Genomic DNA, 17996 nt, shown 5'->3' on the forward strand with positions numbered 1-17996 from the left:
TCTAATGCATTGAGATATAACTCGTGGCATCCTATTCAGATCGGAAATTTTTTCACAAATATCACTGACCCGCGGTTAGTTCTTACATGGTAAATAGTAGGGGAGGAAAGTATGCTAAATTTGCAGTTACTCGAGAGTTATAGGGACCTATTGTGTTGTGAAGAGTAGGTCCTAAAACCAAAAAAATTTTAGTTAAGTATTCCATAAAGTGGGACTTTTCCATTTTTAAATTTAATTTTCCATTTCCAACAATCGTTTCTTCCCATTATAGCGTCATCAATCCATAATTTGAAAACATGTTTCGAATAAAATTTATTTATTTTATGTAAGGAATCGAAATCTGCAATAAAAAATGGGTACTCCTATTTAAGATTTTAAAGTAACCCCCAACCCCACCTCTGTGGGGGTCGTGTTTGGTGTCATTCGATAGATTTTTCAAAAATATTGAACACACATTTTTTAGTTGTTCGATCTAACGTTCATTTCGTGAAATAATCACTTTTTTTGTGAAATTTTGTGACTCGCCCATTTCCTTACGCCCTGCTCAAATCGTCAGATTTTTTAATTATACACTGTTTTGCATGTACTTAACTTACCTTATCTTAAACTGACAAATTCGAGTTTTTCTAAGGACAGATATTTTTCGGACTCCCCTTAACGAACTCACCTGTATTAAGAGCCAATATATCGTAGAGGTGCCCGCTTGGGCTCCCTTACCAAAATGAAAACAACAGAAATATTATTTCAAAGATATAGCAATAAATATTTGTTGTCAATATATTTTAACGTTTTTTATGTCCTCCGCATTTATTAAACCGATTCCAATATAAGAAAAACATATATCTGTCGATTATTTTGGAAAGCTGTTTAAATTGTGCCTTTTTTTAAACAATAGGGAATCAAAATAATTAATAAATACTAGTGTGTAAATAATACAAAAAGAAGCAGATAAGTTAAAATAATAGTATATTATTCAACGAGCATGTAATGATGGCTATTACTCACGATGATGAAGTTCGCGACACGAGCCGTTGGCGAGTGTCGTAATTCATCAGAGTGAGTAATAGCCATTACATGCAAGTAGAATATTATACTTTATCTATGACCTTTTTTATTTGGATTAGTAGAAAAATATAATTATCAACTACTAATATTATTTAAAACGAAATATTTTATTTTTCATAAGAAAATATATTTTATATAACTATGGCAACCCTGTTAGAATTACACTCGTTGAGCTTATGAAACAATCAAACAGTTGTCATTATGTCATGGAATGGCGGTGGCTTTTAAAAATAAGACATATTTTAAGGCAATTACATGAAAAACGACGTGTGCTCTCAATTAAAATCTTTTGTACAATGAACAGTAAGTAAAACAGAATTCATTGATATGAATTTGATATCCGTAAGTCCTTTTACGAAATTAATACCATTAATACATTAACTGTTTATTGTTTACCTTTTCATAACGTCAAACTTAAGATGTCAAATGTTGAAATTTAAACGTAGAAAATATACTGACCCATTGTTAAAGTTAAAAATCCTTTAAATATTTTTCAAATTTAATTGTCATATAAATTACAATGATTATTTTATTAAATAAACAAGTTTAAGTAATTATTATTTGCTAATAGGTATATTAAAAGTGCCATGCACCAATTGAATCTAACTTCAACCCGTGAGTAATAAATTATTACTCACGGGTAAAGTAATGGGTTTTATTATATATTCAAAAATAGCGAGTAATGAGTATATTATTAAACGGTCGTAGAAAAATTATATTATATTACATATTATTTATATTGCAGGTGTTTTCTCCAGTTATAATCTTCATACTTTTAACAAGTAAATTCTTTAGCTCCATTAAAGTGGTCGAAAGGAAAATTTTATATGTATTATAAGATATTATAATTAGGCCTAGACAACATGAAAGCTGCTCTTGTAGTACTTCTTTTTGTGTTTAGTTCCGTTAATTGCAACTTTGAACTAAGGGTAAGTCTTATTTTCGTAGATACAATTTTTTGATATAAATTTAAACCTATTAGGCCTGTATCCCGCGTACCAAAAAAAAGTTTTTTGGTACGTTTTTTATCTGGTAAAAGTTTTTTCGCAAGCTGAAAATTTCTTAATAAACGGTGTCTAGTCTGACAAACTTTGATGTAGGGAACACTGGATCATGGGAAGTTATAATTGTGGAACATTAGTTTAATTGTGGAGCTTGTCATCCTGACCAGTTTATGATTGTGAAAACTAGCAGGTCGTTTTTAAAATTCAATAGCAAACTGTATATAATATATGAAAAAATGTTTGTCCGACAAATATGTTGAACTCCGACACGTAGAACATGTCAAATGACAGGAATTATGTTGGTGATAAATAGCAGTGTGATTTTTGCATGAGAGTTTATCAAAAAAGTAACAAATCAATTTGAAGTTCTGTCCAACAACATACATGGGACGTTCTCGTAGTCTGACGTTCGAAATCTATAACCTGTTCCACAATTAAAACTTCCCCTGTTCCAGTGTTCCCGTACATCAAAGTTTGTCCGACTAGACATCGTTACGGTATTAACAAATTTTCAGCTTGCTATTAATAAACTTAGGCAATTAGACCGGGAGATATTATACAGAAGTTCAGCCACGATTTTCTAAGTCCTGCAAGTCTTGCAATACTGGAAGGGTAGACTATGTACTTACAATCTGTGGAAACATCCACAAATTTCCTGTGACATTTTCCTGTAAAAACTAGATTTTCCAAAAAATAAAAATAGGGTTTTGCGATGAATTTCTAAGTCCTGCCATATCCGTAGATAGACAGGATACTATCGATTTTATGAAGAAAATTTTTTGGGCAGGAGGGTTGCAAACGGGGTAACGGAGTAATATATGTATACAAACATGTAAGGAAAATAATGAAATTTTCATGATTTTCTAGGTCCTGCCAACTAAATAAACTAAACATATTTATTTCAAAATGATAAAAAAAAATATTTGCATGACGTCTCTTAATGTTTAAGTATACTTGTCCCTTGGAAAATTCTGCGGAAAATTTTCACCCTGATTCCGTGATTTTCTTAGTCCTGCCTTTAAAAAGTTATAATACTCAAATACAATCAATACCTTTTTGGTACTCGGCAGGAAGGTTAAACGGTTCTTGTAAGACGGCAGGAGTCCTAGATTTGTAAGAAAATTCGTGAAAAGTCAACGATTTTCTGAGTAATGCCATTTTGCACATGTTTCAAGAATCTTAATATAAGTCTATTTACAAAGAGGCAGGATGGTTTTATGGTTATTTTGTATACAGGGTGGGGCATTACTGTGACAAAGTCCAATTACTCGTTTGTCGTAAGATATACGAAAAAAGTTATTTAGGTAAAACATGGGTCACAGATAGGACTATGATTTAACAGTATTTTATAATATACAGGGCTACCCGTTTTCAAAGGGTGACACAAATTTATGTTTTTTTAAATGGAATTGTATATTTTTACATTTTTGGATTCTACTCGATGTTCTCTTTAATAAAATATAGTGTTTTTAAATATTATACGAGGTAGTTTAAAATATAATTACGTTTTTTTTTGTTAATTTTGTAGGAACATTCACATCCACATATTGTTAGTGATTTGATATCCAAACTTCTATTAATTTATGTTTAAACGATTTTTAATATACATAGTCTACTATTGTCAGTTATTAATAGTATACCAAAATGTTTAATTTTATTATACGGGGTTGGTTTAAACTCGGAATGAGTATTTTCTGAGTTTTCTTAAATGGGACACCCTGTATTTTAGTATTATAATAAAATGATATTTTATGGTACCTTTTTATTTGTTAAGCATTTTCTATACCATATTTATATATTAATTTCGGCAGTAGATTGATACAGACAGATTACTCAGGTGGTTTTTGGGGTTTCTGAACAAGAATGTCACATTAGAACAGATCTTTACCTAGTGCTCGGGGTGACTAATATACACGCCATATTCTTAAATTTCGAGGCTTTCAGACACCAAAGTGATGTGAGTAGATTACTCGAGGAATTTTGTGGTTGCTGAACATGAATACGCCATCAAAATCGACCTCCAAAAACTCTCTAAATTCGAGATCAGTCCCCCTGGGCACCAGGTGCTCCGAGGGTCGGTTGTAATATCATATTCATGTTCGGCCATCCCAGAAACCCCTGGAATAATCTGTTTTCTTTAATTTATTGCCGATATCCCACGAAACTCCAGATGACGTGCCTTAGCAGCAACTCTGGGCACTAGGTGATTCGGAGGTCGGTTCTGCTTGCGTATTCGTAACTCCATAAACCTCCCAAATAACAAAATTGTGCCCTTAATACAGTGATTTTGACAGGCTTATGCACTTTTGGATGCATGTTATGCACTAAAATGCAATTTCCACCCATTTTTATATTGTACACCTTTTATTTGAATTTGAAAAATTTTTTAAAAAAATTAAAAAAAAAACGATATATTTGCCGACTTAAAGCAAGAGTAACTTTTAGTACTAGAGTACCTCATAATTTAATACTCTATATATATATCGGGTGTTCTACAGCATTCGCCGTTTCCCGCATCCTATTCGCCATGCTTTTCGGTCACGAATATCTTCCTCGTTGAGTTGTCTACTGTTCATTGCTTTCTCTACATCTTGTATCCATGTTCTCTTCGGTCTGCCTCTTTTTCTTCTCTCGGGTGGTACATACTGGATCATTTTCTTGGGCCATCTTGTTGGTCCCATTCTCTGGACATGCCCGTACCATATTAATCTTTTTTGTTCTATTCTGTCTATAATATCCTTTTCTACTTCCATTCTTTCTTTTATTTCTTCGTTTGGGATATGCTGCAGTTTAGATATTCTGCAGCTTCTTCTAAGCGCGTCCATTTCTAAAGCTTGAAGTCTTTTATTTTGTCGGTCTTTTACTTCCCACACTTCCGAGTTGTACAGGACAATTCCTTCCACGATAGTTTGGTAGATTTTTTTCTTTGTCTGATTTTGCAGTCCTGTACTCCACCAGATGCCATTTAGCTGTTTTATAGCTTTTCTTCCTTGGCTTATTCGATATTCTATATCTTGATCGCATGTGGAGTTTTTGTCAAAAATTGAACCTAGATATTTAAATTCATCACATCCTTTTATGTATTCCCCTTCTAATTCTAAGTCTTCAGTATCACCTCCGACTACAAGGTATTCAGTTTTCTCCATGCTCATTTCCAAACCCCATTTTTGGTACTCCTCTTTCAATTTTCTAATCATGTAACTGGCGTCATCTTTATCAGCAGCAATCACAACTTGGTCGTCAGCAAATAGCAACGTATACAAATAAGAATCTCCTACTGGTATCCCCATTGTTTGGCATTTCCTAGTCCAATATTTTAACACATGTGTAAGGTAAATTTTAAATAAAGTGGGCGACAGACAGCATCCCTGCAAAAGGCCTTTCGAAGTTTCAAAAGTATTTGAAAGTTTCGTTCCAATTTTAATTGCTGTTGTTGCATTAGCATAGAGATCTTTTATTGTTTGGATGTATTTTCTATTTAAAGTGGTTTGTTGTAATACCTCAAACATTTTTTCTCTGGGAACGGTATCGTATGCTTTTTTTAAGTCTACAAATACCATGTGAGTTTCTAGATTTCTAGCAGAACGTTTTTCTAGTAATTGCCTTATGCAGAAAATGTTATCTGTGCATGATCTACCTGCCCTAAATCCACTTTGTTCTTCGGAATCTTGCCACTCCTTTTCTATCCGTTTCTTTATTATTCGTCCGTACATTCTTCCAATTGAGCTGGTTACACTAATGCCTCTGTAATTATTACAATTTTTTCTACCACCCTTTTTGTATATAGGGGTAGTTATGGAGTTTTTCCACTCAGAGGGCACGCCACTATTGCCTGAAAGGCATCCGTTGAATATTTCAACTAAAATTTCTTTTGTCTGTGTCGTGCTGTGCTTAATGAGTTCAATTGGAATACCTCCGGGACCAGGAGCTTTATTGTTTTTCATTTCTCTTAACGTTAGTTCTAGTTCTCGAATAGTTATATCTTCTAGTTGTTCCAGGTTGTTTGGGGCGATGATGGTTTGCCTTACATATTCCTGTCTATTCTCTTGCAATAGGTTTCTAAAGTATGTTTCCCTAATAATAATTTAATACTCTACTCTCAAAAATGTCTAAAAATTTAAAGACCAATAAGTTATGAGATAAAATATCCGTTGATCTACCCAAGACGGATGCCTATGACCTGTACTAGAAATTCAAAATTGATAAAATCGATTCATCTCTGGAAGAGAAATAAACGTAGCAGTTTTCATTTTCCTAAATAGTTATTTTCTAAATTCTTTTAAACTCAAAAAACCAAAAAACGAAAAATTTTTCAAATCGATTTTTCTAGCATATTCTGCGTATTCTTCTGAGTTAAATCAAAAGTACCTTTTAGTCCAAAACTATCCCAGATTTTAATAATCCAGTGTCAGAAATGCTTAAAAGTTAGACAGAAAAGTTATTCGATAAAATATCCGTTTCCATACCCAAAACGGACCCCTATGTCCGGTACTAAAAATTGACAATTGATAATTGACCTTTGACAATTGACCTCTGGAAGATAAATAAGTGTACCAGTTTTCGTTTTTCCAAATAAAAACGTTCTGCAGCTATTTTAAAGAAACCAATTACAAGACTTTGATATGCTTCTTCTAGACGAAGCATATCGAAGTAGAGGTCGTCTGCCAACCAGATGGTCTGATGACATCAAACGGATCGACAGAAACTTGATGCAGACAGCACAGGACAGAAATGCATGGAGAAGACTGAGGGAAACCTATATCCAGCATTGGATAGATCCGGGTTGAACTATGACGATGATGAATTACATGACGCCATCTTTAAAGAGCTCTAGCTTTCCACGGAAGCATTTTTGAACTAGGTGAATTGAGTTAAATTTTCTTAAAATTATCTGAAGGATCTCCGGTTTTCGTTTGTTATGAGAGCTTCTGGACACCCTGTATAATATAATGGGTAGGTAAATTCCCTACTATAACCAATAAATTGTAAAAATTGTTTATTTACTTTTATTGCGTTTACTTAGATAAAAATATAATCTAATCACTTAAAATAAAGATGTTACAGTTTGCTATTAGCAAACTGTAAGCTGTAAGCAGTAGTAATATTAGGGGATTTTAACATTGATTTTAAAATTAATCATAGTCATCTAGATGAATTAAAGTACATTTTGTTGTCTTTTGGACTTTTCATAAAAATTGATGATTACACGAGAGTTACTGCTACTTCTGCCTCGTTCTTGGATAACATAATTACAAACTTCGATGACTCGTCGATTGTTACTGGTATACTTGAACCAGGCATCTCAGATCATTGTGGCCAGTTTATATCAATTTTTAAAACTATGGAAATATCTTCACAAGCATCTTTCAGGAGAGTTTTTACAGAGAACTCAATATTAAAAATTAAAAAATGTTTAAGTCTTATTGATTGGTCTATTTTTAATTCAGTTAAGTCGGTTCAAGACATAGACTACTGTTCCAATTTTCTTATCACTAAATATCAACATTTAATATGTGATTATTGTCCATTGAAAAAGTATATTTCCAAAGACAAAAATTCCCCATTTGTTTGGTATAATGATGATCTGAGATTAATGAAAAACTCACTAACTGCTGCTAAGAGTAGGGCAGATGTAAGTAGAAAAATCTGTGATTTTAAAGTTGTCAGCCAACTCAAACAAATATACAAAAATCAATTAAAGAATGCAAAGAAAGCAGCATATGATAAATTTATAACTTCGTCTGATAATAAGTCAAAAGCTTGCTGGAAAATAATCAATTTCGAAAGGAATAAATCTGTTCATAATCCACCTCCTATTGAACTATCTCCTGATGCTTTCAATGATTTTTTCGTTAATATTGCAATTGATATAATTAAGTCTCTGCCATTTGTGTGCAACAAAGATTTGTTAAATTTTAGAAATTTCCCGAATCCCAGTGATTCTTTTTATCTTTATCCGGTTTTGCCAGAAGAGGTATCTGAAACAATTAATTGTTTAAAAAATTCTAAATGTTTAGATATTAATGAGTTAAATAGCAAAGTAATAAAAAAACTAATGACTTCATTATAGTTCCAATTACAGAACTTGTAAATTCTATTTTTAATTCAGGTGTTTTTCCTGACTGCTTTAAACATAGCAAAGTAGTTCCTTTATTTAAAAAAGGTGACAAAAATATTGTAGATAACTATCGTCCAATTTCAGTTGTGTCTATTTTTGGAAAAATCATTGAAAAATTAATTAAAAAGCGTTTGTATCAATATTTTGAGTCAAGAAACTTCTTTAGTGGTACCCAATACGGATTTCGACAAAAACGTTCCACGGCAAATGCTGTTATGAATGTGGTCACTAACATAGTGTCGAATCTTGAGGATGGTATACAAACCGGTATTGCTCTCTGCGACCTTTCTAAGGCATTTGACTGTGTCTCGCATGATATACTTTTGGAGAAGCTGGGTTACTATGGGGTCAGGGGAATCGCCCTGAAGCTAATAACATCGTATTTGTCAAACCGTTCTCAAGCTGTAAGTATACATAATTATATTTCTAATTTCAAACCTATTAATTATGGCGTTCCCCAAGGCTCTGTCTTGGGACCACTATTATTTATAATATATACTAACGATCTAAGTAACTATATGCATCCTGTGGAAACAGTTTCCTTCGCAGATGATACTACTTTTATTTATCCAGCCAAGGAAAGTGGGACAGGAACATACATTTCAAAATTTTGTCGAAAATAAGGCACAAAATTGGTTTTTAGCGAATAAACTGCAGCTTAATAAGGGCAAATCCCAACATTTATATTTTAAAGGTATGACAGATACCTCAAACTTGGATAACGTAAAGTTGCTTGGGATAACAGTGGATAGTAACTTGACTTGTAGGCCTCATATAATTAACTTAAGAAATAAATTAAGTTCTACTTTGTTTCTCTTAAGACAATTAAGGAAAGTTACTACTATAAATACATTAAAAACAACTTATTATGCATTATTTCATTCACATATTAGCTATGCCACTATTCTTTGGGGTAATTCATCTGACTCCTTGGTGATTTTCCGCCTGCAAAAGAGAGCAATGCGAATTATATCTGGCGTGAGCTATTTGGAGCATTGTCGCCCGTTGTTTTTTACACTTAGTTTCTTACCTTTACCGTGCCTATATATTTTTAGTGTTGTTGTTGAAATACACAGGAGATCTGTATCTCTTGTGAAACAACATGATATTCATAATTACAACACCAGACAGGCAGATAATATCAGAATTAATAGTTACCGTCTAATTAAGTCAAAAAGAAATTCTTTAGATTACAAGCTTTAAAACGTGTTGCCAGGTTATATAAAAAATTTAAGTCTAAATGCTTTTAAAAAAACCGTGAAAAGAATTCTGAATAATAACTGTTTTTATTCAGTGGAGGAATACCTTGAATATTTCAAGTTTCATTGAAGTTCATGGAAAGTACTCATCTATTCTTGTTCTCATGATCATTTTTCAGTGCGTCACAGTTTTTCGATTTCTTTCTAATGCATTAAGTTTGATGAGACGGAAAAAGCGGTAGCTCCGTGATTAAACACAAAAATAATGCAGCATTACAATGGTTATATACATAAGATGTCTATTCCTAACCTACGTTTGATTCGTTGATATTTAGAATGCGCGTTTTTTCTAGCCAATCAAATACACGTATTACGAACATTTGACGAAAACTTCGTCCATTTTGGCCAATTTTTAGAAGTGTCAAAGAGTCAAGTGACGGTTATTATTCAGGTCAGTATTTTGTGTACCTATCATTTTGAAATTTCGAATTCGACTTCCCTTGTGTTTCACAACGTTTTTGTGCATCATTTTGTGTTTTGGTTTAGAATTTAGTTCGTTAAAAGTTAGTTTTGTATTTCGGTTTAGAATTTAATTCGTTAGAAGTTAGTTTATACTCCAGGTTATTATGCAAGAAAAATATCCATAGTAAGGAGACGTAACTCATGGCTGAAGAACCTTAGGAACTGGTTTGGATGTAATAACAATGAATTATTTAGAGCTGCGGTTTCAGAAATATAAAGATCGCTCTGATGATTACCAACTTTTGAAGCGGAGACAGCACCTAGAGAAGAAGATAAAAATACAGTTTATGGATAGTTTTGTGTCATTTTTGAATGTTTCCATATTTATAAATTTAATTAACAATACTGTTTACTTTTTAATTTTATTCCCCTTTATAAAAAATACCTACATGTTAACATATTGTGTAAAAATAAAATCTACTAAATTACTAATTAGTTTAATTCCACAAGCTTTTCACCTATGGCTAAGTACGATTGTGGCATCTGTCAGATTCGTCAATAATTACATGAAATAAGTCTCGACACACCCAATACAGTATATGACGTCATAATTAATGACGCACTGAAAAATGATCATGAGAACAAGAATATCTAATATCTTTTATTACTGATCTGTGATACAGTAGTTACATAATTTTATACTATTTAAAATTGAAATTTTTGTGAAATACTTGTGTGTCAAATTATTATTTGTATATTTTAGGTATTTTTTGTGTATTTTAGGTATATTCTAATATTTTATGTATAGATAGGTTTTAACTTGTTTATTTTTAATCATTGAAGTCTGACTTGCTACAAACCTTGTAATTGTGTAATGTAGTTAAATAAATTCAGTCATTCATATTAAATTTGAAAAGTGTGTAAAAATTCCGAGACATTATTCAGGAAAATAAAATTTAATGGGATACGATTGTTTTAATGATATACAAATTAATTTTTTGTATTATTCGTCTTTGCGGTTATCCTGCCAAGTTGTAAACGGTTTTAGATTAGTGTTTTTTAAGCATACTCGACATGGTATGACTCAGAAAATTGTGGTGATATGAATATGTTGGTATAACACGCTGAAATACTTTTGCAGACACACAATTTAATTTTTTTATACGAAATAACTATACAACGATTCTGCCTCTTTGAAAATATATTTATATTAACCTTCTTGAGATATGTGCGAAATGGCATGACTTAGAAAATCGTGTAATTTTCCACGAATTTTCTTACAAATTTTTTAACTATATATAGTAAAAAAGGTGTAACTAAACATCCTGCCATTTTGAATAATGTCTACTGAAATTATTTATTTTATAACAAAATTTATTTTATGACTTAGGAAATCACGGAACCAGAGTGAAAATTTTATACAGAATTTTCCAAGAAACAAGTGCAGTTAAACATTAGGTGACGTCATGCCAACATTTTTTTTGGTCATTTTGAAATAAATATGATTAATTTATTAAGTTAGCAGGACTTAGAAAATTATGAAAATTTCATTATTTTCATTACATGTTTGTATATCTGTATACTCCCTTAGTCCTTTTGCAACCGTCCTGCCCAAAAAATTTTCTTCATAAAATAGATAGAATCCTGTTATTCTATGGATATGGCAGGACTTAAAAATTCATCGCAACTCCCAATTTTTTTTTCAAGGAAAATCTAATTTTGACAGGAAAATGTCACAGGAAACCCGTGGATTTTTCCACAAATTGTAAGTACCTTCTCTAACTTTTCAGTATTGCAAAGGGCAGGACTTAGAAAATCGTGGCTGAACTTCTGTTAATATCTCCCAGTTTAATGATTTTCTCCAGGATTGGAAAATATGCCAAATTCTACTGGGTGATTAATAACTATGTGGTAAAGCAAACATGCATTTTTTAAATAGGACACCCGGTATTCTTTGTCATATTTATATTCCACTAAAAATCTCTGCTGTTTCAGTATGAGGTTTGACACTACTATACGGGATATTTACTGAGTTATGACCATTTTTATGTCGAAATCGCTATGACATTATATTCTGATTAAAAAGAAGAAATAAATAAATAAGTATTCTTTTACATAAGGTGAACAATATATTCTAGATTTCATATTAACTTTAAGAAAAATTACTCATAAACACGGTAAAATCAAAACACAATAATTACTATTTTACTCGTACTTTTAAACGTACAACTCTTTAATAAAAATTGCATTAATAATATTCTTTCACCTTTACGGAGCATTTTGCATACCTAAGCCCTTTACTTTCCGAGATAGTTTTTTTTTAATTCGGGGACAACTTTACTTTTTATAAGTAGAAAAATAGCTTACTACTTAAAATAAAGCAGTCAAGAGCGGAGTTACACAAGGATCAGTACTTGGACCACTACTCTCTTGTATCTACACTAGTGATCTTTCTCTTATTGTAACCAGTAAGGTTTTCATTTACGCCGATGATACTAAATTATATCTGAATTCAATTATTGACCAACATGTTCTTCAAACTGACCTTGAGACAATATTCAAATGGTTCTCAGAGTTGTTACTTCCACTGAACATTGAAAAATGCGCCCTATTACATATTGGTAAAAATAACACATTACTACCGTACTTTACAAATGGATATCCCATAAAGTCAGTAACATCCCACAAAGATCTTGGAGTGATAATTAACAGTGACTTAAATTGGTCTGATCACATAGTGTCGGTGTGTAAACGTGCAAACTCGGAACTGTTTCTAATCCGTAAATGTTTTACACGAATATCTCTGACCTTGATTAGTAAACATTATTATACGTCAGACATATTCTTGAGTTTGCCGGGCCAGTGTGGAGTCCAAATTTTAATTCTGATAAAACCTTACTTAAAAATCTTCAAGGTATAGCAACAAGACTGGCATTTAGCCGTGTAAGACCTAATTATGAAGATGGACTCTCCGTGGCTCATCTAACAACATTTGAGCATCAACGTCTTCGGGGTGACCTAATCATGTTCCTCCGTATTTTAAAATATAATTTTCGAAACATCAACACCATATTTACACTAAATCAGAGGAACGATTAAGAGGTCATCGTTACAAATTAACGAGGGAACACACGACAACAAGATCCAGGAAGAACTTTTTACCCAACAGAATATTATCTGGAATAACTTGGATCAAGACACCATATTGACAACTAGTGTTTACATTAAAGAAAAGATTTAACTGTTCTTTATTTTATTTACAGTACTGAATTATTTTAGGACGGCATTATTTATTTTTTCAGAATTTTGTTGGATGTTTTTTAATTGTAATCTTTATAATTTTTTTTTATATTTATAACGATATTTTTCTTTGTTTTGGGCATAATAGGAGCTTTATAGGATTAAATTCTTTTAGGGCGGCATTATTTGTTTTATTTTTTTTTTTTATTAGAAAAAGATGTCGCATCCACCAAAAGGTTATTAGCGACGGAACAAAATATAAATAACAAAATTAAACAATTACAGATTGTACAAAATGTTTCTGGATCTGAGATAATTAACTATATTATTGTCACAGGAACAGTTTTGACCTAGAGCCTGTGGTAGAGCGTCTGGGATCTTGTAGCGCTGTCTTTCTTGGTCATATTTACTACATATTGTTAAAAAGTGTTCGACTGTTAATCGGACGTTACACTGTCACATATACGTGGATTTTTCTTTGTGAATAGGTACGAGTGCGTTAATCTGGTATGACCTAGACGTAAACGCGTAACCACAATTTGTTCTCGTCTATTGCGCGACGATGGGAGCCACTGAGACACATTATTTTTAATTTTATTTAGCTTGGAATTAGTTTGAGACCACTCATTTCGCCACAAAAACAACACTTTATTTTTAAAATAAGCTTTTAAGTCACTGGAAACACCCTTGTCTATCGGCTCTAAAAAATCACTTAAAATTGCCTTTCGTGCGGTCCTGTCACCTTCTTTATTTCCTATTATTCCGACGTGTGAGGGAACCCATAAAAATTGGACGCTTCTTCCATGTTCATGAGCTTGGGAAAGCTGGTATTTTAGCAACTTTTCAAAGGTATGTTTCGGAAAAATATGTATTAATGAGTTTAGAGAGCTAAGGGAATCTGTTATGATCAGGGCTTTTGTGAGTGTAAGCTCGTTAAGAAGTTTCACAGCGCGGTATATGGCGTAGAGTTCAGCTGAATATGTGCTACTTGCTGGGGGTAAACAAGTGAAATGTTTTGAATTGTACAACTGATTGGTCTTTAAGTTTGTCTCCTGTAGACAAATAATATCTGGAGAATATTCAGATAAAAGAAGCTGTAGCATAGGGAGACGATGGAAAAATCCATTAATGTTCCATTGAAGTATCGCGTTGAATGTTGTTAACAGATTCGGAGTTAGATGATACTGAACAATTGTCTACAGAAGAGTCACTGTCTAAGTCAGAAATCTCATTCCCTAAATAGTTGTGTAGTTTCTTTTGAAGTTTTGTAAACTTGGTTTTTGTAGATCTATCATTTGCATATTGATAGCTTGTAACGTTTGAAAAAACTCCAACATTAATTTAATATCCCAATTCCCAAAAAGAATGTCTATTTTTTTAATTTATTTTGTGAAGTTCAATATCATTATAAGATCCCAAGCCGACCCTGTATACAGCCATGAAGTATTGCAGCAACATTTCAATGTGTTACAAGATTCCTGTTTATTTGAGACGCAAAAACAGAATTTGTAAGAAGTGTTGACAAAAGTACAGTTCTAATGCGTAGATGAACTTTCTAGAACAAATCTTGAACTGAAAGTTGAGTTCTTGTCAACTAAGCATCCCTAAGGATCAAAATCGCTCGGTACTTCCGTCGTATTTTCCCCGATCTGTGGCTTCAGACCGAAGCGCAGATCAGTCCGGTTTGATTTCTTCAAGCGTGAAGATCGCTTGCCGACTCACCCCAAAAGGGCGTGGTGCCTTTTGTTACCCGCCAGTAAAGGGTATAGTATGTCGTTCTGGAAGATCTAGTGTGAGGGCACGATGTTTTTTTTTACCCCGTAGTGAAGTTGGGTGCTCTTACACTGTGTTTGAGTTGTGACGCAGTACTATACGCCGGCGTGGTATGAAGTCCCTGTATCTTGTCCAAGTTCCTGTTTAAATGAAGTCTTCCGAGTCCCGATTGATGTCCTGATGTAGACATTTTGAGTTCCAGTCCCGTGATGTTTATCCAGTTGATTGCCCCGAAATAAAAAGGAAGCCATGAAGCCCACCTCAGGTCGATGACCCTGCTTGTTTGTAGATGAACCCCCTTTCCGTGTAGTTTGTGACGTGTGATAAAGGATTTTGTTTAAATATGGTATGATATATTTTTTTAAATTTTGCAAGGATCCCAAATGGATAAATATTTTTGTTGGTAAAGAGTTTTGAAAAATAATAGTTGTTTGTGCTTTCATGATGCAACTTGTAAATTAAAATGACAGTGACTTTGACCTTTGACAGCTGCGTCAAAATTTTGTTTTGACATACACTGTCCAACAAGTTCTTTTGTCATTCTTTTGTTATGTTAAATTGAAGATTTTTTTTGTAATGTAAAAGATTTGTAGATATTTTGTCCTGTAAAATCATTTCCTGTTAAAAGTTTTTTTGTTTGTTTAAAAAAAAAACCACCCTAAAGTTTTAAATAAATGTTTGTGAAAGTGTATCTATCATCTCATTTCTGTAGCCTTTGGAAAAATTTTAACAGAAAACTAATGCAACTGTATGAAAGTTTTAGTTCAGGAGAAAAGAAAGAATATGGCATAGAAGCCAATAATAAGGAAAGATGTTGTCCCAATGTAACCCCAAAGAGGAATCAATGATGATTGTCCCCCCGATTGGTACCCGTAAGTAAGAAAGTATCCAGTAAGTACCCATAGGTGAAATAGAGGATTTATTTCAAACGGCGTCCCTTTTTGTTAAATAGTAGAAAGATCCTCTAGTCAGAGTAAGTACCCTTATGTATTTAGTTATGGTAGTGTAGTCATCTTAACACCCCTTCACCCTCCCTAACGAATCTACGACCTAGCTCCCGCACAACAAATGAGCTGCCGTCCCGCAACGAGGCTTTATGTGTCTGCTTCTTCTTCTTTAGCCCCATTCTTACCCCCCAGTATCTCTATAGATAGTCTTTCCTTGTTCCCATATGAGCAGACATGTAAAATGCATCAAATTGCGCCCAACGTGTGTGGCTCGACTCATTTTTGGCCTCCTTCCGGCTCCAGTTGCATGTAAAATGCATCAAATTGCGCCCAACGTGTGGGGCTCAAAACGCTTCAAATGTGAAGCTGTGAATCTGTGAACACTTTCATTAGTAAAATGCATCAAATGTCGCCCAACGTGGGGCCGATTCATTTTTCTGCCTCCTACAGTATCCAGTAGTTGTCTTGTCCAGTTGAATGCTTCGGATGGCCCCGGCAACGTGGGGCCTGTACTTTTTTTGGCCTCCCTCAGACCCCATTTGCATGTTCCCACTACCATATCCCTTTAGCCTCCTTTCGGTCTCATTTGTACTACAACTGTTAGGCAGTGCCCGTCTTGGGTAGCCGATCTCAGTTTGTGGTGCAAGTGTTTCCGATAACATGGAAGCTCGACTCGTGTCATGTTTTGTATGCCCATTGTTACAAGTCTAGCTTGTAGACATGTTCAACTAGTAGTTAGCCTATCTACTAGTCCCCAATATCTTTAGCCACCCCCCCACTTAGTGTTACGCTTGTAATACTTGTAACGTACACCCTGAAGTTTGACCCGAGTAAATATCGCCCAAGTCTTCCCATGTAGTTTAGCCCAGATTCCTCTTGTCTTGCCCCCAGAAACTGTTTCATGTCTGTTAGTGCCCCCGAAACTGTTTCAGTCTGTTAGTCCCCATGAAAGAGCCCATTTTTGTAGTTTTTGTTGCAAAAGTTAATAATTTTTCCAAAGAGGTGTAAGTATGTACACATTTTGTTGTGATGTTGATTTGGTCGTGCTGTTGATTGTATGGGCATGTACCATTTCATACATCATAGTGTATTTAACTTGTAACCCCATATGTATACTGGTATTGTATTGTATTGTAAGTATCGTAGAACAGAATTGTATGTTATTTTAGCGTACTAACTGTATTGTATTGATATTGTACCCATGATGAAAGCATTGATTTGAATTTTTTTGAAAATATTGATGAAATATATAGACAAACAGTTGAATAAAAAAGTAACGTAAAATTTTTTTGAAAATTTTGATTAAAAGTAACGTTAAATATTTTGAATATTGAATCCAATTATGAAGTATAACAGTATGTTGTATTTTTTGCATGTATTCCTATAGATCAACAGTTTTTTTACAGAATAATCGTTTTTTGTGATTTATTGATTTGGTCATTTGATTAGATGTGTGATGTTGTTGGTATGGTCCGTGTATGAGCTTAGCCCCGTATAGTCTGTGTGAGAGTAGTCCCTTGTTTTACCAGCGAAGCCTATCTCTGTTGGTGTATGTCATGCCACAGGTTAGTTGGAGAAGTCATCCCATTGAGAAGTCATCCCCTTGAGAAGTGGCCCCGTGAAGAAGTGAAGAGGGAAACCGTGGAGAGGCCCCCCACTTCTGTGTTTTTTTCAAGCAGCCAGGAGAAAAGCTGTCACTTTTAGATTTGAAGATAGCGTTCTCTGTCGACACTGTTTGAGAATAACTGTCTTGAAGTGTAGAAGTTAGCCCCTGAAAAAGCCCCCCCCTTGTCTGTGTTGCCCCTTGTTTTTTTTTTTTGACTAATCTATCTTTGTAGGTGTCAAAAGGATGCCAGAGGTTAGTTAAAAAGAGCCCGTGAAGTAGTAGTTGAAGTCTCCCCCCCAGTGAAGTAGTTGAAGTCCCCCCGTGAATGAAGTATGTCTTTTTGTTTCTGACATGTCACAAGTGTAATACTCGTGATGAAGGAAGTGTTGTTCAGCTATCTGTGAACACTTTCATTAGTAGTCGGAGCAAGAAATGTCTTATCCCGTGTGAGCTCATATAGGAACCAAATTTCAATATTGTTTGTGTTTGTAAGCCCCTGAGTATATCTAGAAGTCAAAAAGTATGTTGTTGTCTGTTTGTTTGTCTATCCCTGTTTTGTCTGGAAGTTTTAGAGCCCATTGT

The 17996-nt window shown here is 33.7% G+C and overlaps 1 protein-coding gene across 2 annotated transcripts in view; it reads left to right on the top strand.

Annotated features, from left to right (window-relative positions):
* LOC126879553 (uncharacterized) overlaps positions 1 to 17996 on the top strand; it is a 114571-nt gene that overhangs the window by 2382 nt on the left and 94193 nt on the right. For both annotated transcript variants that reach the window (XM_050642706.1, XM_050642707.1), the window contains exon 2: positions 1811 to 1994. In XM_050642706.1, coding sequence (XP_050498663.1) covers positions 1929 to 1994 — 66 coding nt within the window. In that variant the 5' untranslated portion in view covers positions 1811 to 1928. The remainder of the gene's footprint in view (positions 1 to 1810; positions 1995 to 17996) is intronic.

Source organism: Diabrotica virgifera, chromosome 2 (genome assembly GCF_917563875.1).
Source record: "Diabrotica virgifera virgifera chromosome 2, PGI_DIABVI_V3a".
Classification (NCBI taxonomy): domain Eukaryota; kingdom Metazoa; phylum Arthropoda; class Insecta; order Coleoptera; family Chrysomelidae; genus Diabrotica; species Diabrotica virgifera.